The sequence below is a fragment of the Tamandua tetradactyla genome, chromosome 2 (genome assembly GCF_023851605.1).
Source record: "Tamandua tetradactyla isolate mTamTet1 chromosome 2, mTamTet1.pri, whole genome shotgun sequence".
Classification (NCBI taxonomy): domain Eukaryota; kingdom Metazoa; phylum Chordata; class Mammalia; order Pilosa; family Myrmecophagidae; genus Tamandua; species Tamandua tetradactyla.
In genome coordinates, this window is record NC_135328.1 from 170,008,435 (window position 1) to 170,028,448 (window position 20,014).

At 38.7% G+C, this 20,014-nt stretch overlaps 3 protein-coding genes across 6 annotated transcripts in view; all 3 read left to right on the forward strand.

The window, feature by feature from the left end:
• Nucleotides 1-18,400, forward strand: part of TXNDC12 (thioredoxin domain containing 12) — a 56,333-nt gene extending 37,933 nt beyond the window's left edge. For both annotated transcript variants that reach the window (XM_077149673.1, XM_077149672.1), the window contains exons 2-7: nucleotides 4,179-4,239; nucleotides 12,262-12,314; nucleotides 13,176-13,249; nucleotides 14,863-14,932; nucleotides 15,647-15,730; nucleotides 17,627-18,400. In XM_077149673.1, the coding sequence (XP_077005788.1) occupies nucleotides 4,179-4,239; nucleotides 12,262-12,314; nucleotides 13,176-13,249; nucleotides 14,863-14,932; nucleotides 15,647-15,730; nucleotides 17,627-17,706 (422 nt within the window). In that variant the 3' untranslated portion in view covers nucleotides 17,707-18,400. The remainder of the gene's footprint in view (nucleotides 1-4,178; nucleotides 4,240-12,261; nucleotides 12,315-13,175; nucleotides 13,250-14,862; nucleotides 14,933-15,646; nucleotides 15,731-17,626) is intronic.
• RAB3B (RAB3B, member RAS oncogene family) overlaps nucleotides 1-20,014 on the forward strand; it is a 232,478-nt gene that overhangs the window by 98,080 nt on the left and 114,384 nt on the right. For 2 of the 3 annotated variants that reach the window (XM_077149669.1, XM_077149668.1), the window contains exon 2: nucleotides 12,262-12,314. The gene's annotated coding sequence lies outside the window, so the exon portion shown is untranslated. Of the gene's footprint in view, nucleotides 1-4,178; nucleotides 4,240-12,261; nucleotides 12,315-20,014 lie in introns of all 3 variants that reach the window. The other variant, XM_077149667.1, reaches the window with a different exon arrangement.
• Nucleotides 6,968-13,237, forward strand: KTI12 (KTI12 chromatin associated homolog). The gene is made up of 3 exons (XM_077149660.1): nucleotides 6,968-9,734; nucleotides 12,262-12,314; nucleotides 13,176-13,237. Exon 1 carries the CDS (start codon nucleotides 8,204-8,206, stop codon nucleotides 9,377-9,379), a length of 1,176 nt encoding a protein of 391 aa, XP_077005775.1. The 5' UTR covers nucleotides 6,968-8,203; the 3' UTR covers nucleotides 9,380-9,734; nucleotides 12,262-12,314; nucleotides 13,176-13,237.

A 20,014-nucleotide genomic window follows, 5' to 3' on the forward strand; every position in this document is an offset into this window, starting at 1 on the left:
TCTTGAATCACTCCGTTGAAATGTATCCTTTACCTATGCCTTTATTCTCATTATCCCTTTTCCTTTTAACTTTTCTTTCCTAGAAGATTATTTCATACTTTTGTCTTTTCAAACATCTGATGTCTCTTTCTCAGTCCTTACTCTCAGCTGGTGACCATGCTTCTTCTTTAATAGAAAACCAAAGGAATCATAGGGGCCTTTCAAAAGTTCTCACCACCATATCTACCCATTTCTGGTTCCAGTGCCTGTATAGTCTTTCTTCTTTGTTATTTCTGGTTTAACTGACCATTCTAGCAATGGTTAATCCCTCTACTTGAATATAAATCCCTTCTTCTCTCTCTGGCTCAACAAAATTTTATTATGCTCTCTTCTCATCCTATATCAACAATTTTCCTATCCCTGCAGTATCATTTCTATTAGCTTTAACATCCTATACTTTATTCCCATATTGAATAAAAACCCATTCTCAACACCCAGGCTCCTCTAACTAGTGCTCCAGTATGACAGAAATCTTTGAAAGAGATGTAGGTATTTGCTGTCTAATTCCTCTCTTCCTGGGCTATCTTGATCTTTTCCTAATTGTGCTTTCATCCTCACTCCTCTTCCGAAACTGATCTTGTCAAGGTCACCAGTGTTCTCCGGTCATTTCTGATTTAGCAGCAGCATTAGACTCAGTTAACGTCTTTCCTTCTTCAAACATCTTTTTCACTTGGATTCTAGGACTGTGTGTTAGTTTTCTGCCAGTCTCACTAGCTGCTCCTTCTCATATTCTTGGCTGATTCTTCATTTCCCCTCACTTCGAGTGCTCCGGGACCCAGTCCTTGTCTTCCTCACCATCTACACTCATTTCCTTGTGGTAATATTATTCAGTTTTATAACATCCATATGCTGATAATTCTTCTCTGAATTCCAAAATCAAATATTCAGTTATTCCACCTCTCTAGTTGGAGGTCTCATAAGCATCTCAAAACTAACATATCCAAATCCAAACTCTTAATGTTCCTCTACAAAACCTACTGTACCTACTTTGTTCTCCATCTCTTTTAATGGCAATTCCATCCTTCTAGTTTCCCAGGTCACAAACTTTAGAGGAGCCCTCTCTTTGCTGTCTTAATCCAAAGCCGTAGCAAAATTCTGTTGACTTTGCCTTCAGAATGTATACAGAGTCTGATAGTATCTTACTCTCTCTACCACTCTGGCTGTCCAAACCACCACCATGTTTTGCTTGATTATTGCAGTACCTCTTTAATGGCCTCCTTGCTTTTTTGCCTTTGCCCCTCTACAGTCTATTTTCAGCACTGAAGCCAGAGCAGTTCAATGAAAATATGAGTCACATCACCTTACTACTCTGCTCAAATCCCTGCAACAGATCCCGTTTCACTGGATAAAAGTCAGAGTCTCTACAGGGCTCAAAAGACCCTGCATTGTCTATTATCTCCTTTGCCTCTTTATCCTTACCTCTTTCTACTTTGAAAGACAGCACAGTGTAATGCTTAGAAGCAAGGACTTTAGACCCCGACTCAGATCCCAGCTCTAACACTTATTAGATGTGTGACCCTGGGAAAGTTCTTTAATTTTACGACTTGGTTTTCTTATCTACCTACCTCAAAGGGTTATAATGAGAATTGATATTCGTAAAGTATTTAGAATAGTGCTTTGGCATATTATATTAATAGCAAGTGCATGTAGTAACTTTCAAGTTCCAGACCTGTTCTTTAATAGATTCATTTATTTAATCCTCACAACAACCCTATGAGATGGGTGTTATTGTTAAACGCATTTTACAGCTGAGGAAATTGAGATTAAGTAACTTGCTAAAGTCACACAGCTAGTAAGCAACAGAACTTGGATTCAAACATAGGGAGTCTAGGTTCAGAGTCCCTGCTCTTAACCACTACATAATACTGTTGAATAAATAACTATTTATTGAAATGCTAATGAATAGTGAACACCTGATGGTGAAAAAATCTCTCAATTTATCTAAAGATGTGTATTTGCCCTTCTTCTTGAAAGACAGTTTTGTTTTGTTGGGTATATAATTCTAGGTTTAGAGTTATTTTCTTTCAGTATTTTGAAGGTGATACTCTGCTGTCTTCTGACTTCTATTGTTCCTGTCCGTCTAAATATTGCTCCTCTGTAGGAAATATGTCATTTCCATCTACTCTTTAGATCTTTTAATGTTTTTAAAGCGTTCAAATTAAAATTAAAACTGAAGTTTTACTACAATTTAGATATTTGTTTGTATGTATTGTTTTTGTATACAATATGCTTCTCATATCTGCAGATTCATGTTATGTCTCAGTTCTTGACAATTCCCAGCCATTATTTTAAAATATGTTGTTTTCCTCCATCTTTTCATGCTGAGACGCCAATTTACCTATATTGGATTTTCTTAAATCTACTCTACATTTCTGGGTCTCTCCTTTTTATTTTCCATTTTCCTGTCTGTCTGTGTTGCATTCTAGATAACTTCTTATGATCTACCTCTCCATCTGTCTCTAATTTGCTGTTTTAACATTATCCATTGATTTTTTTTATTTCAACAATTTATAAAAGTTCTATTTACTGCACTTACAGATTTGCCTATTCGATCTTAATTGTGTCCTGTTGCATGCCATTTTTTATGACTCCATGTTATTTCTTTAATCATTTCATACATAGTTATTTTTGTACTCTGTAGCTTATCATTCTAATATCTAAAGTGCTTGGGAGTCTACATCTGTTTATTGTTTCTGCTGACTCATTCTCATGTGATTGTTTTCTTACGTGTTTCGTGATCTGTGACTGTGAGCTCATATTGATTGTTCATCATTGGCTATCCTAGAGGCATAAAGTGGGCAGTACTTTCCTCCAGCAAGGTTTTGTATTTGATTCATCTGGAACCATTGGGGTACTACTGACCTGAACCCACTCTAGTCACTTTTGAAGATTGGGTCAATATGGAAGCGTTGGTTTTATCTCCTCCATTTTGCCAGATCATAATGGACATTATGCTTTGGGGGCAGCCTTGTACTTTTCTTTGTTGTTCACTGTTCCTCCTCTGGTTTTAGCTTACCATGTGTTTGTGGAGGAGATTTCCCTTATTCTACGAGCCCAGAGAGTATACTTTAAAAATCAATTTAATCTAGGATTTCATTGTTTTGTCCATGGGTGTCACTTCAGACTGTCTAGCTAGGCATTTTGACAAAACAGGATTCAGTTGGCTGAGTTTAAGTGTTGATGGGTGAAATGATGGTGATTTTGTTAGGTACCTTCCAGTTCTAGGCATCCTGCAGATTTCACCCTCACTTACTCATTTACTCTTCAGGATCAAACTGTGGGCCCTAGGAAAGTGGCATGTTTTCTCTTGGCCAGCAGCTGATGCTGTTGGGGAATGAAAAGTGATGATCGTTAACTTGAACACAACCAAGAGGACAGCCCTGCTCTATTCTCTGTTCTGACACTGACTCCATGAGCTAACCTAGATGAGCGTTTACTTCCCTATGGTAGCTTTGATATGGTATAGACATTAGTTTTGAATTTATTTCTTTGAAAGAGGGTCTGAAAAATAGTGTAGTAATAGGAAAGTCACAGGTTTGAAGTTGAATCCCAGCTTAGCCATTTACCTGAAATGTGACCTGGGATAGGTTATGTAACTTCTCTGAGTCTTAGAGGTCTTATTTGTAAGTAATGACAGTAACTGCTACTCATTGATCATTGACAATATGCGTTGTGCTAACTTCTCTACATATATTTTCTTATTCTATATTAAGTAAGATCTTTATGAGATATAGCTATTCCTATTTTAACATGAAAAAAAAACCCTAAAGTTTAGAGAGGTTAGGTAAAAGTGGGTTATTTTTAAGATAAAATTTAAATGCAATAATTTACAGCATTCCAGGCACATATTAAGTGGTTAATAAATAGCACTGCCATTATTATGATCACTAACATTTTCTAGATATAAAATTAAGTTATTTATTTAATAGGACCTAAAAAAGGATTCATTTGTTCTGTAAATATTTTTTTTTGAGTATTTACTGTGGCTGTGTGTAGTGCTAAATGTTAGGAAAATGAGAGGGAACAGAATAGATGTGGTCCCAGCCTTTTTTGGGGTACCTGGTGAGTATGCCATACTTCTTTGTTGGGTCTGTGCCCTTTGTTCATTGTGTGAATGTTTATAAGCTCTTCCCTTCTAGGTTTTGGAGATCACATTCATTGGAGGACACTAGAAGACGGGAAGAAAGAAGCAGCTGCCAGGTACAAGACATAGTTTTAGGTCATTTATGGGTATAAAGTACTTCCCAGTTATCAATTTAGCACTAATTTCAGGTGAAATGAGAACTGAGTACACTGAATCTTGCTAGCCAAGATGTATTAACTGCTTACTACACCCTGGACATTGATCTAAGCCTTTAATATGAACTAATTTATTCTTACAACTCTTAGAAGTGGTTACTGTCGTTATCTTCATTTTAGAAGATGAGAAAACTAAGGCATGGAGCAGTTAAGTAACTTGTCCAGTATCACACAGCTAGTAAGTGGCAAACCTAAGATTCAGGTGCAGGCACTCTGGCTGTAGAACCTGCACTCTCCAACATAATGTTTAATAGTCACCAGTTGAATTAATTGGTTTCGTGTATCTACCAACAATCCATACAAAGGAGGAAGAAAAGGCAGAGCAGGGCAGGGGAGGCTTTTTGAGAATTGAGGTTCTAAGTTATGGGAATGATGTTCCCACTAACAGTTTGATAATAGGATAAAATGAAATGTCTATGGCTTAAAAAAAATTATTGAGATAACATAGATACAACACAGAACTTCCTATTTTAATCCCTTTCATGTGTACAATTCAATGATATTAACAGTATTCACAATATTGTACCATCACCACACCCATTGGCAAAAATTTTGCATCACTCCAAACTAAAACTCTCCATTAAGCAATAACTTTCCATTCCCACCCCCTGCCCCAACACCTGGTAACCTGTAATCTAATTTCTGTCTCTATGTATTTGCTGATTTTAGGTATTTCATATAAGTGGAATCATACAATATTTTCCTTTTGTGTCTGACTTATTTTACTCAACCTGGTGTCATCAAAATTTATCCATGTTGTATCTGTGCCTTTTGTTTATTTTATTTTGTGTCTGTGCTTTTTTGGCTTTTGGATAAGATTGACCTGCCCTTGAGGTTTTCTTTGCTAACGTTTTGCATGATTGTCTCTCAACCTTCATTATTCCCTTTTGGTCACTGAAGATTGGGAGCCTGGTGGTGTAAACCATGCCTCAAGGTTGGGTAACAGAGCTGTGGATGCTGTAGTATCTGACAGGATAAATACTCATAATTCAGTCTTTCTGTCCTGACCCTTAGAGTTGAGCCACAGGAATGAGACTAAAATGAGGACATAGGATGTGATGCTCTTCTTCTTTTCCTCTGGCTCTCTTAATCCCTTCAGATGATCTTTAATATCTGAGACATAGGCTTCTTAGAATCTCTAACTCTGTTAATGACTCCTTGCATAAAAAGGATTTATAATCCTGGATTTTAAACACAGAAGCTTATAAAAGCCATTTTTGAACTTACTTAAAATTGTCAAGTTCCTAAATCATTGTTTCACCATAAATTTGCAAAGCTTCAAGTATATTTCATTAAGAATATTTGTCAAATACCATACATTCTCTAATGAGAATTCATTCATTTAGCAAATATTCACATTAGATCTACCATGTATAAGACACCTTGTCAGGTGTTGTGGGAGACTCAAAGATAACTAAAATGGTCTTGGCCCTCAGTCCGTATAAGTCCTTGCTATAAGACTATATGTGGCACAAAAGAGGGAAAAGTGCTGTGCAGAGTGTACCCACAACTGGTAAGATCAGGTGAACCCATATGCTTCTCCATACTTCTTGCTCTATATCAGAAGCCAGTGGCATTCTTAGGTTTTGATAAGGTGCGGGGCTTTTCTGTTTTAGACAGGTTCTTAGGAGAAAATGAAAGTAAGTTACAGGGCGATTTTAAGAATGTATAAAGATCATATAGACCAAATTTTATGAGCTGTGGGCTTTAGTTGCCTGCATTTGTGACAGAGTGGCAGGATTCCTAAACTTTCTATCAAACAGAGAGCATATTCAAATGTTTGGCCTGAGAACTGGTGAAGAAGCAAAGTTTGGCATGTGTCAAGATTGATAATCATAGTATTGTTGATAATAATAGCAAAAATTACCATTTTTTGAGCACTTAGTGTAAGGCAGGCATCGTGTGAACTAAGTTAATGCATTATTTCATTTAATTCTCTTAATAACTCTTAATAACACTCAAGGATACCAGTACATTTCACAGGAGACCCTGATATTCCAGGACACTGTGGGGATCAAAGAGCAAACACAGAGCCAGAGATGGGATGGACTGTGGGCTTCAGCTTCCCTGAGTCTGGGATCTGCCATGGAATTGTACAATAATGCATTTTTATTTCTTAAAAAAAGTACAGGGCGGGCCACGGTGGTTCAGCAGGCAGGATGCTTGCCTGCGATGCCAGAGGACCCGGGTTCAATTCCCGGTGCCTGCCCACGTTTTTTTTAAAAAAAAAGGTATATTCTTTATTAACCATATTTTACAAAGGAGGAAACTGAGCATCAGATAAATGATAAACTTGCTCACAATTACCTGGATAATAAGTGGTAAGAGTTGGAAATCAAAGAAAGTTGTCCTTTTATCTCCAATTTCTATGTGTTTAACTTTTATGTTGCTACCGTATAATGTGTCAGTCTTTGTTGTTTGGATGTTTTAAATGAAAATGGGTTTGGGGAAAATGGGCTTTAGAAGGTAGTTGCATCAATATTCTGTTAGTCTATATAGATAGATATATCAGGCTGTTGGCTTATAGTAGATTTATAAAATATAGATTCATGTAATTCAGTTCAACACAGTGCTTACTGTATAGTGGTTATTATTATATATATTACTTTATATATAATATATTATTATTGTGCTAAGTAGTACCATATTACCAGTACTAATACTAATAAGCATAACAATAACTAACATGTACTGAGTGCTTATTCTGTGCTAAGCACTGGTCTAAGCATTTAACATGTATTAACTCATTTAGTCCTCATAACAAGTTATGAAGTTGGTACAGCCTACAAAGAACTGTTGCTATCATTTTATAGAAGAGGAAGTTGAGGCACAGAAAGATTAAATAACTTGCCCATAGTTACACAGCTACTAAGTGGCAGTGACAAGACTTGAATGTTCTCTCTTATACTGTACTGGAGAAATACAATGACCTTTTCCACCCCACACCATAAGGCATATTCACACAGTCACTGGCTTCTGCATCTACCAAACTATAGAGGTTGCTGTTCCTAGAATAGGTCCTACAATTTCATGGCCCTAGGGTCTTACACCTTCCACAGAAATAGGGTTGCCAAATTTAGCAACTAAAATTAAAGGACAAAAATTAAAAAAAAAAAAATTAAAGGACACCCTGTTAAATTTGAATTTCAGATTAACAGCAAATAATTTTATTGTACAAATATGCCCTATGCAGTATTTTTACTATGAATATGTCTCATGCAATATCTGGAACACACTTACACCCGAAAGAATTTTTGTGGTTTATCTGAAATTCATATTTAACTGGGGATCCTGTTTTATCTTGCAACCCTCCCCAAAAGAAAAACTCCTACTAGTCTTCAAAGTTCTAAATCAAAAGGCTGTTCTTAGGTAAATTATTCATCGATTTGTCTGAGTTTTGTTTCTTTCTTCTGTACTTTTATAACCTGGACTGCATCTATCGCTTATAGCATTTATTACTCCGATTGTGTCAATAGCAACCTATTGACTCTTTGCATTCAGACCCTTGTCCTCCTAGAGGGGAACTGTTTTATGTACCTCCAGCCACGGAAATGTTTGAATAGTTGAAATAATTGTTGAATAAACATTTAATGAGAACCCTGGGTAAAATAGGTGAAGAGTAACTATCATTTATCAATTGGCTTCTGTATGCTAAATGTAGTGCAGACTGTTCTGCAATAGTGATGCTCACTAAAGCCCCATTAAATGGGATGGGCATTGGTTTTGGCGCAAAGAGATCACAATCTCCTGGGGCCTTTAACTTTTGATATAAATAACTGCGGCACAAAATGCAAAGCAGAAGCTGCCGTTGTAGTCTCGGTAGAGCCTTACTGAGAAAGCTGTTTCCATAGCAACAAGAGATCCTATGAGAGTCATGGGAAACAGGAAGTTCCGTTTGCATTTCCGCTTTATTCTAGAGAGTCAGACAACCCGGAAGTTGAAGCGGTACGGTCTTGCATGGCGGCGTTTAGGGAGGATGCCGCTCGTGGTGTTTTGCGGGCTGCCGTACAGCGGCAAGAGCCGGCGCGCGGAGGAGCTGCGCCGGGCATTGGCTGCCGAGGGCCGCGCGGTGTACGTGGTGGACGACGCGGCGGTGCTGGGCGCAGAGGACGCGACAGTGTACGACGACTCGGCCCGTGAGAAGGCGTTGCGCGGGGCCCTGCGAGCTACTGTAGAGCGGCGCTTGAACCGCCAGGATGTGGTCATCCTTGACTCGCTTAACTACATCAAGGGCTTCCGCTACGAGCTTTACTGCCTTGCGCGAGCGGCGCGCACTCAGCTCTGCATGGTCTACTGCGTGTGGCCGGGCGCTCTGAACCGGGCGCCCCACCAGACCCGCGCGGAGGAGAACGTGGGCCGGAACGTCAGTGTGAGTTGGCGGCCCAGCGCTGAGGAGGACGGGAGACCTCAGGCGGCCGGCAACGGTGTCCTCAGGGAACCGCAAGCCCCTGTCTCGGAAGTAAATGGAACACCCCGAGCCGATATTTCTAAAATACTGGAGCCGGAGAAAACCAGCGCGCCAGATTTTCCGGCTCTCGAGGCTCCAGAATCTGAGGAAACGACAGAAAACGTGTCCGGTGCCTTTTACTCTCCCGAACTTCTGGAGGCTCTAAAGCTGCGCTTTGAGGCTCCCGATTCTCGGAACCGCTGGGACCGGCCTCTTTTCACCTTGGTAGGCTTAGAGGAGCCGTTGCCCCTGGCGGGGATCCGGGCTGCCCTGTTTGAAAATCGGGCTCCGCCACCGCATCAATCCACGCAGTCCCAGCCCCTCGCCTCAGGCAGCTTCCTCCACCAATTGGACCAGGTCACGAGCCAGGTATTGGCAGGACTATTGGAGGCGCAGAAGAGTGCTGTTCCTGGGGACTTACTCTCCCTTCCTGGCACCACGGAGCACCTGCGTTTTACCCGGTCCCTGACCATGGCAGAGCTGAGCCGCCTTCGTCGCCAGTTTATTTCTTACACCAAAATGCATCCTAACAACGAGAACTTGCCGCAACTAGCCAACATGTTTTTGCAGTACTTGAGCCAGAGCCTGCGCTAAACAGAGGGGATAGGAAAAAAGCTTGTCTATAACCTCCACTGCTCTTTGTTTCTCTGGGAGGAATAGTCTGAAGGTCTATTGATGTGTGGCACTACTAGAGTTATTATTGTGACTGAGTCACTCAAACTTTCAGAATGCTTCTGTGTAGAGACCTAGAGTTTACAACACAGGTTGACTAAAGATGGAAAACTGGCTTGAAAGATGCTGGCAAATTCCTCCAGACCACGGGTGGTCAGGGATTACTTAGATTGGATTCTGTTTAGGATATCACACACCACTGATTTCCCTCATCTGAGTTATGGAAGAGCAGACTGCATGGATAGGTTGTTTTTAAATCACTGAAAAGAAACGTGAAGTAGGTACAGTCCTGCAACTGCAGTGGTCTTTCATAGCACAAAAATTAATTTTGAGTACTGTACCTACTTTGTGTTAGTCTCAATCCTCAGGACCAGGATCACAGATGGATTCATTTGTTCCTGTCCTTGGGAAGCTCTTGCTTTTGGTGGAAATAAAAGACATAGCTACTATGTTATTTCGTCTCTTAAATAAAATGTTTTAAAAGAAGAGTTTGCTGGAATCCTTACCTCTTGCTTTACATAACTTATTAATGTAGGATTTTAGATACACATGTTATCATGGTAGGTACCTACTATTTACTAGTGCCTCTTGTCTTCAAAGGTGATTTATATACAATCTTTGCCCTGTATTTTAGGAATTAATAGTTTAGTGAGAAATACAGACAATTTGTAAACATGATTACAGGGTGATCAGAGGATGAGGACAGTATACTTTGGGAACCAGAGGAGGGAAGTAAAAACTAGATGCTGAGAGAAGATGTTCTTGGGAAGACTTCACAGAGGTGTTGGCATTTGAACTATCACTCTGAATAAAGAGTCAACAGATGTGTTCTGTAAAGGACAAAATAGTAAACGTTTTAAGCTTTGTGGGCCATATAGTGTGTCACAACTAATTGACTTTGCAGTTGTAGTTCAAAAGCACCCAGAGACAATGAATATTTAAACGAATGGATGTGTTTCAGTGGACCCTGAGGTGTGAGTTAATTTTCATTTAACATGTAACAAAATGCTATTCTTTAAATTTGTTCTTTCATTTAAAAATGTAAAAAAACATTAGTATCTCACAGGCCCTACAGAAATGGGTAGGGGTGTTAGATTTGATCGGCATGCTGTGGCTTAGTGACCCCTGCTCTGAGAGGATGAGTAGAAGTTTACAAGTAAGAAAAGGGAGAGCAAGGAATTCTAAACTGCTTTGTAAGTACATGGGGCTGTTAATAGTTGGGGTAGATAGGCTGCCTTACTTGATGGTATGTTCCTTGCTGATCAGGCAATCTGGACCATTCCATGTCTCTGATAAACCAGAGGCTTCTTGAGGGAAATGGAGATTTGGAGTAGGCAATCTCCATAAGGCCCTTTCCAACCTTCATTACCCTATTCTAAGATAGTTGAGAATTCGTTGAGTTGGCTTTAAGCCTATGGATTCCAGACTGCCATTCTAAATTAAAGTAGACGATAATGGTCAGAAAGAACATTGATTTTAGAATGAGACTTCTCAGCCAGTGAGTGGAAGAACCTGGATTTTGTGTGAGTAAATAATGTGTTGGGCGCCTCAGTTTTCCCATTTGTGTTATGAGAACACTAACAGTATATACCTTAGGGTTGTGAGAATTTATGACACATGCAAAGCACCTGAAACATAAGTCAAATGTTCAGAATAGCTTGTCTCTTAACTACAGTCACTTTGACCCTACTCATCACCTAAATTTGCCCTGCTTATTTGGTTTTCAAGCTGTTGCAGATAATAGGGGCACAAATCCATCCCAGATTTGTAGTAGACCTAACGTGAGACAGTTGAATAATTCATTTGACACATTAAAATGAGTTAGTTTATGTATATTTAGAATGGTGCCTGGCATACAGTAAATGCTATATAAATGTTTGCTATTAATCATATTCTGTGTGCCGGATAAAGAGGATATAGAGAGCTGAGTTCCTTCCCTCAGGAAGCTTCAAGTCTACTGGGGAGAGATGAGTAAATAATAGATACTGTGTGATATAGCAAGTGCAATGATATCTTTATAGTGGTATGGTGATTCAGGGAGTTATGGGTTGTATGATTGAGAAAGCCAGTGGCTGCTACACAGGGACATACAAGCTGGCATTTGAGCCTAGAGAGCTTAATACCTTCATCTGACCAAGACTGGTTAACGTGGGTTATGTTGCTCGTTATTTAAAAACAACAATAAATTCCTCCCTAGTTATAAAAATTAATTGTGGAAAATTAAAAAAAATGAGGAAAAATCTACAATCTCATCATCTGCTATTAAGCTTTGACATTTATTTTTGGGCCCTTTTCTCTGTTATATATGTACAGAATTGAAAGCAGACTATTAAATGATAATTTAATATACTGGTTTTTAATTTATCATACAAATGAAAATTTTTCATTTACATTTTAGTGATTATAATACCACAACATTTATTTATTTTATTTTTTTATTATTTTTTTTTACATGGGCAGGCACTGGGAATCGAACCCTGGTCCTCGGGCATGGCAGGCAAGCACTCTTACCTGCTGAGCCACCATGGCCTGCCCTACCACAACATTTAGAAATACTATAATTTGATATCTTCTATTCCACAATCTTTTCTCCATAGCTTTAAAGCCCAAATTCACAGAATTTAAAGAAATTTTGGGATTTAGCAATAATTTTATGTAATAATGTACTATTACTGAGTATTTAGGTTGTATTTAAGATCTCCCCAATTGAAATCATACTACATGAACATCTTTGTACATAAATCTTTGTTTACAGAAACTGAAATAGAAATATTAAATTATAATTTCTTTGTTTTGTTTTTAAGTGGATTGCCCCTGATGGTGATAATCCATAAATCCTGGTGTGGAGCTTGCAAAGGTAAGCACAACTGTTCAATTTAAAATCAAACCTCAGATGTTTTCTCAAGTATTAATGCTTAACAAATATGAGCACTGACTCTGACTCAGCACTGCTGATTGCTCTAAGGGTTACCAAAGAGACATACATGACATAAATTTGCTGCCCTCAAGAAATTTACGATTTTATTTGTAGGGGGTTATATAGGGAGGCAATTAAGATACAGTTATATAGAGTATGGAATGAAGTGCTAAAATATGTTCTGTGGACAGTAACTATTAGAGGACATTGAAATCATGTACAGAAACAGATGTGAGAAATAATTCTGGAAGTCTTAACCAAATTAAAATCCAAGGTTATCTAAGTCTGATGCATGTGTTCTTTCTGCTATACTATCTGCCACTTTCCTAGTCAAGTTTTTTCTTTCGTTTAGTATGTTGCTATAAATAAAAACCTACCTGGAAAATAAGTGTAAAACTAGTGTAAATAGTATAATAATATCTTTAAATGGTAGAATATAGTTACTCTGCTGTCTATTCTTCGATAGAAGATATTGAACTGTGGCTGTAAAAGGCAAATAGTAATTTTTTTTTTCATTTGTATGCCATTATCTTCATTTCATAAATGAGGTAGAAGCATCAGAGAAATGAAGGTAAGTCACTCAAAGTCACTTTACTATATTGAAAGGTAGCAGAAGCAGGATCGGCATCCAAATTCCCATATTTCTGGTTCTTTAAAAAATGAGAGAGGAGAGAAGGTTCAGTTATGTAAATCAACTTAGGAAGTGCCTGAACTACCAAAGATAAATTTTTATGCTCATGCTCATTAGGATTTCAATATGATGATGTTTTTCTTCTATCCAAAATCTGTTTCCCCCCCTAGCTTTAAAGCCCAAATTTGCAGAATCTACAGAAATTTCAGAACTTTCCCATAATTTTGTTATGGTAAATCTTGAGGTAAGACTTTGAGAATTTTTCCTTTCTTCTCTGATTTTAAGACTTTGTTATTTTAAAATTAACATCATTAAAGGCATAAGAGCATATTTAGTAACTGGATACTTGTGTGTATTTCTTTTTCTCTTGACCTATAATGCTGAGGCTTGCATTATATGAGTTAGAAAGCCACGTATCATCCATTTATGGGAGGAAGTGGGAGAGGAGAGATTGGATAAGATGACTAAATTTTAAGGTCCCTTCATCTTTAGTCTATGATTATGACATCCTTTGCATCTTAATATAGCTGGACTAAAGGTGTAGTCACATATGCAGGCCATAAACCTTCCACAAAATGTGATTCTTAGGCCATTGTGCTGGGCATATATGTACAGCCTTCCTGTTTTAATGTGGAATATCCTTTATGCACTTCACATAGACTACAGATCTTGAATACCAGGTCATAGAATATCCAATCTTAGAGTTGGGAGGGATTTTTAGGCCATTGGTATGATCCCCTTTTTTAAAAAGAGCATCTTAGGCCTGAAGGAATTGGGTGATCTGCTTGAGATCATAGAGCTTCCTAAGTGATTTAAAACCAAAAAAAAAAGTAATAGGGCCTAGCTATACTGCCTTTTAGGCCATGCCCTTCTCAGGTGCTCTATGGTGGTACTTCTAGCTAGAAGTTTCTGTTCACTTAAATATAGGACTTGAAATCTGAATACACTGACAATGCTGAAGCAGCTAATGGGATTGCTTATATGACACTGGATAGTCTGAATATTGATACACCTCCTTCAAAGCAAAGTCATGTTATAGTTTGAAGAAATGACCGTATTTGAACTTTCCTGAAATGGGAACCATATCAAAAACTACAAAATTACTGTTGGCTTGCCACAGACATGATCTCCTTACCATTTTCTGTGGTAAAATTAGAATTCCCACGCAGAGGAGACAGAGATAATAATGTCTTCAGTGAGCATTCTTGAACTTTGGAAATTTCTTAAAGAGAGCTGATTGTGTGACCAAACGTCTTGGGAGGACTGTAACCCCACAACTGTAACTAAAATGCCAGTCTTGTTAATGTATCCAAGAAAACTATGTGTAAGCTATTGATAAAGACACTGAAAATACATCATTGAACAAAAAGACAAAACTTCCTGACCTTAGTGAAATTACCTTCTATTGTAGGGAGAAAGACAGATAAATAAAATAAAATAGGTTGGATGATGATAAATGCTGTGGCTAAAAATGGAAAGAGATGGGGATGGGTTGCAGTTTTAAATAGGTGGAGAGAAAAGGTGAGATTTGGGCAAAGAAAGCAGATAAGGGAGTGAGCTATGTGGACAAGGGGGTCATGAATCCAGGCAGAGGGAAGGTAAAGTACAAAGCCTGAAGTAGGAGCATGCCTGGCTTGTTTAATGACAGCAATTTCAAGGAGGTCAGTGTGGCTGAAGAAGACTGAATGAGGGAAAGAATGGTAGTACATGAAGTTAAGAGATGTGGCAGACCAGGGAGGGCCTCATAGGCCACTGCAAGGATTTGGGAATTTACCCTGAGTGAGATGGGAAGCCACTGAATGGTTTTAAGCAGAAGAGGGACATGATCTGACTTAAGGTTTACAATGAATCTTATAGGATGAAGAGGAGCCCAAGGAAGAAGATTTCAGCCCTGATGGGGGTTACATTCCTCGAATCCTTTTCCTGGGTAAGGCACAAGATCTTACTCTGGGAATCCATATGTGGAAGAAGACATAAATGAATCAAGGCACTGACTCCATCTAATGATTGTGTACTGAGATGACAAAAACCAACATTGACAATTAAAAAACAAAAAAAAAGTTTCGAGAGAGAATGGGGAAGTTCTGACTGCAAGTTTGAAGGAAAACTTTTCCCGTTAACTAATTGCTTTTGGGATCTGTTGATCTTCCATTTATTCATTTAGCTATCATTTGATCATCAGCCATATGCCAAGCACTGTATTAGGCACTGCAGCCTAACAGAGATAAGCTGCCATTTCTACCCCTGACTCCATAGTTGAGCTGAAGACTGTGAAGAGATTTAGACCATGGAGTGATATAACCAGACAAATGTCTACAAATAATTTTTCAACAAATATTTAATGATCCACCTAATCTTTGTATTCTGCTAGGTTCTATGGGAGATACAAATAAAACTGTAGGTTCCTGCCATCATCGTGCAGTAAAGGTAGCAGGAACATGCCAGGAAGAGGGAATGGAGACTATGGAGGTTTGTGTTCAGGGAAATGCAAGAAATTCGTTGTAATTGGAGCATAAAGTACAGGGTAGGTAGTGGCTGAGTTAATGAGTTGCAAAAATGGAGGGCCTAGTGTACAATATAGGGTTTAAAATACCTCTCTATCATAATTACTACAACCCCTCTGTGATTTTGTTTATAATAGATCCCAGTGGCAAGGTGCGTCCTGAAATCATCAATGAGAATGGAAACCCCAGCTACAAATATTTCTACATCAATGCTGAGCAAGGTACAGTTGCACTGAAAAGAATAGGGAGGATTGCTACTAGATTACACTAGGATGAACCGCTCATAAGATCCACGATAGAAAACCCAGTTCACCATGTTAGCTGAGCATCTGCTGGATAACTAACTCTTGGCTCAAGTCTGTGTAGGATGTAGGAGAAAGATAAGACTGAGCTCCTTCCCCAGCAACGTACAATCCAGTAGGCTGCTAACTGACCCACAGGAAACTATAAAGAACTGAGGTTCAAAGTGATACTCTCACATGTGAGCCCAGGGTCTCACAGTTAGTCACACTGCACTAATATTACTCTTCCTGTAGGAATTCAGAGGAAGGAAGAATATTGACTGTTAGCTGAACAACTCTATAAGGTTTCATAGTTGTTAAATTTTAAGTGGACCTAGAAGGATAAGGATTTGTTTCTATGTGCAGATATGAAAAAGACTTTTCAAGCTACAGAAGAGGGAAGGGAGGAGGATGTAGCCCAACGTGGAAGATCTGTAAGACTTGCTAGAGGAGATGTGACTGGATTGAATCCTGAAGAATGAAATCTGGCTAGCAGAAGAAAATGAAAACATATTCCAGGCAGAAGGAACAGCAGTAGTACAAACAGTTGAAGGAAGGTTGATATCATAAGTCAGTCATGGCTGCTTATCCTTGAGTATTATCATTTTAGACGTAGAGGTTGGAATCCATATCATGGATTGTCATGGTTTTTCTTGCAAAGTGTCCCCCACCCCAATCTATATAAAGGTGGTTGTTTGCTAAGTTGCCTTGTGTCCCTTCCTGGCTAAATTGCCAGTTTGTTGATAACTTTATGTTTTGAGACCTTGGTACTCAGAATAGGGAGAGAGGAGATATCCCAACATCTTCATGAGAATGTCCTTTTCCTTTATCAAATGCAGAATAGTTGGGATTGGTATTAGAGGGAAAACTTTCACATGATGAAGGGCAGCTGACTTTAGCTCCCCAACTCTTACCCCTTGAGAATTTGGAATCTTCCCTTTGGAATTGCCTCCACATTTCCATACTGGAGTCCAAATTAACACATTAGTACAAAGGTGGACATAAGGCCCTTCTCTAAATTCCCCATAGCTTAGCTGACAAGAAACTAGAACATTAAAACTGGACTTACTAAAGCCTTAGGCAAAATAAAAAGGAAATAGCAAACTATATCAAGGCTTGCTTTTTAAGATTCGTTGATTCTGACTCAACCTAGCTCCTGGCCTGCCATTGTGTAGGAGTTTTATTATAGATCTCAGGATCCTATACCTAAACAGCTGCCCTCATTGAAGTCTTAAATCCACAAGAGGGGTGCCCATAGATTGACAAGACTTTTTATCTCCAGTTTCCCTAAAGCTCTCCTTCCGGGTTTCTCTTTATTATGCCTGAGAATTTCTTCCATGTATGGTGGATAATGGAAATGGCCATCCCTTCAGTGGAGATCTTCCCTACTCCCAGCACACACATGTATTCATGCACATAGCACTGTAATCATACCCTCCACAGGAAATGATATAAACACAGCATTCATCCAGAAGACATAATAGGGAAGGTAGGAAGGCGTTCTGTATTCCTTAGTGTCGAATGAATTATCAACAGTTTGTGGCAAGGGATCAATTCTGATCCTAGAGGGTAAGCCAAAGTAACTACTAACATTTTTGTAGGATTTCATAATTTATAAAACACTTTTATTATCCATTCTCTCATTTGATTTTTATACTCCTGTGTAAATATATATTTTTATAATCCTGTCTGAATCAGGGTTAAAATGCAGAACTTTGATGTCAAGTTCAGAACCTCACATTTCACATCTGAAACATTTAAGTCTACATTGATAATCAAATGTCAAGTATTAAAGACCTATTTCATAATCCCCCATCCCCAACCTTTATTTCACAGTTGTTCAAGGAATGAAGGATGCTCAGGAAAGGCTGACAGGTGATGCCTTCAGAGAGAAACATCTTGAAGATGAGTTGTAACATAAATGCATCCCTTCTTTCATCCAAGTTTGGGTTCTGGAAGGAAAATGGCAGGGAAAGGAATATTGAAGAATCACACAAAATCATTAAAACAACCAGGACACTAAAAGGAGTTCTCTCACCGACTTCCATCTCCTGCCCACTCTCACCTAAATGTTGATGTCACTGAATGTAAAGAATGAACCCTTTCTACAGAAAAACTTGAACTTTAAGAGCCACTTGGAGGTCTGCTCAAACTGAAGTATTTGAATCTTTTTTCCATTTCTTCCTGCTTTATTCACCTTGGTGGTGAAATGAGACTAGTAGCCTCTTTTCTAAAATGTTAAAATTGCTTATGAATTTAAGACAACAACAACAAAAATCTTAAATGTATATGAGTAATTCTAGCTCTTACTGAGGATACCGGCCTGTTTTTTTCTCCTAATCTTGGGCATTTTCCCCAGTTCCTGTAACTTCCTTCCTCTTCTCCTGCTTGGGCTTCCCTGTTTGCACGCATGTGTGTGCAGGAATGGCTGTGTGTTTTGACTCAGTCCTAGTTGGAAGCATGCATTCCCTTGTTACTGGAGAAACTCAAACCATCAAGCCCTATGTGGAGCCATTTTTGTCAAGTCATCAATGTATTTTCATACTGGAGTTATAAAAAAAGAAAAAATATTAATTGTTCCATTAAACTTTAATGAAACTAAAAAGGAAATGTGTTTGATGGCCTTTTTGTTATTGGTAAATGGAGGGAGGAATGGTGATCAAAAAAGAAAACTAGCTGGAGAGCCTAACCTAGAAGTCACCCTAGACTCCTCCCTCTCCCTCAGCTCCTACATTCAAATGGATGCCAGGGCTCATGTGTTCAACTTTTTAAATAACTTGAATTCCCTTCATCCTCATTATCACTGTCTTAGCACAGAGCAAGCCTTTGTTCTTTCCTAGACTATTTATTCTGGCAGTCTCTTACCTATTTGCCTCCAATATACTTTCCTCCTTCATTTGATCCTCCTTGCTTCCTCCTGACCGATCTTTCCAAAATGCACATGTGACCATGTCCCCTTCTTAAAGCCTTTCAGGACTTTCCTGCTAATTTCAAGATAATAGCATTAAAAATAGAAAATAATTGAACCTCAGTATCTCCCAGGCACTCTTCTGAGTGCTTTATGTGTTTTACCCCCACTTAGTTTCCCTTTTAGTCCTGTTGGCCCTGTGAGAAAGGCAATATTGTAATCCTCATTTTATAGAAAAAGAATTAGAAATATATAAAGACGCTAAAGCCCAATATAAAGTCATTATCTTTAACATTGCCTTTAAGAAGCTGCTTGCCTCTTCAATCTCATTTGTACCCACCCATTCATGTCTTTGCATTTTGTGTTGTGGTGAAACCAAAATTGCATTGAGTTTCCCTTACAAACCTACCTTAAGCTTGTGTGTCTTTGCTCACTCTGCCCCCTCTGCCTAAAATATGTTTTCTTTCTACCCATCCTTTGCCACTTATTTTGAGCCATTCTTCCAGAGAGTCTTTCCTGACCTTTCTCATGATGATAAAATCTCCCATCCCTTAATGCATCCCTTACTGCATATCCTAATGTGGTGCATCGTCCTGCACACATTATATTGATGTTATCTATTTGCCCATCTTTGACCACCATCAGAGGACATGCTCCTCTAGGGCAGAGGCTATGGGTTCCTCTGCCCTGTGTTCCAAGATCACAAAACAGTGTACTTTCAAGTGAATTGCCAAATTCTATAGTAAATTCTTATCATATATCCTCTTTAAATCTTACATACTGGATTACACATTATTAGTCTCATTTTATGGAGAAGGAAACTTCACAGAGGGAAGTTACACCCTCAGTTCCTAGACTAAGTAAATACTGGATTCCAGTCACTACTGTCTGACTCCAGAGCTCAGGTTTCTCCCAACACACATTGCATTACTTCCTTTAAATTCCAAGGCATGACTGCTTAGAACAGGAGTTTTCAATCTGAGGTACATAAAGACTTTACAAGAGGTACATGGGCACAGAAACTTGAAGAGAATTGATTTCCATATCTTTTTAAAAATTATTTTCCCGAAAATGTCATCGAGATAGTTCTTTCCTACCTTTTCCCATTTTATAGAGAAAAAGCTTTCCTCTCACCCTGAAATGTAAAAACTTCTTGGGCATCAAAGGGAAACTGACATAATATTAAGCTTCCTCAATTAGTGGCTTTTTGTCTTGTACTTTGCTCTGTGTTTTGCATAGTTCTGTCAAGAGCAAAGCTTAGCATTAGAAATGGAGTAGTTTAGGTCATTTGGGGGATGTTTTGAATTCAGGTGTGC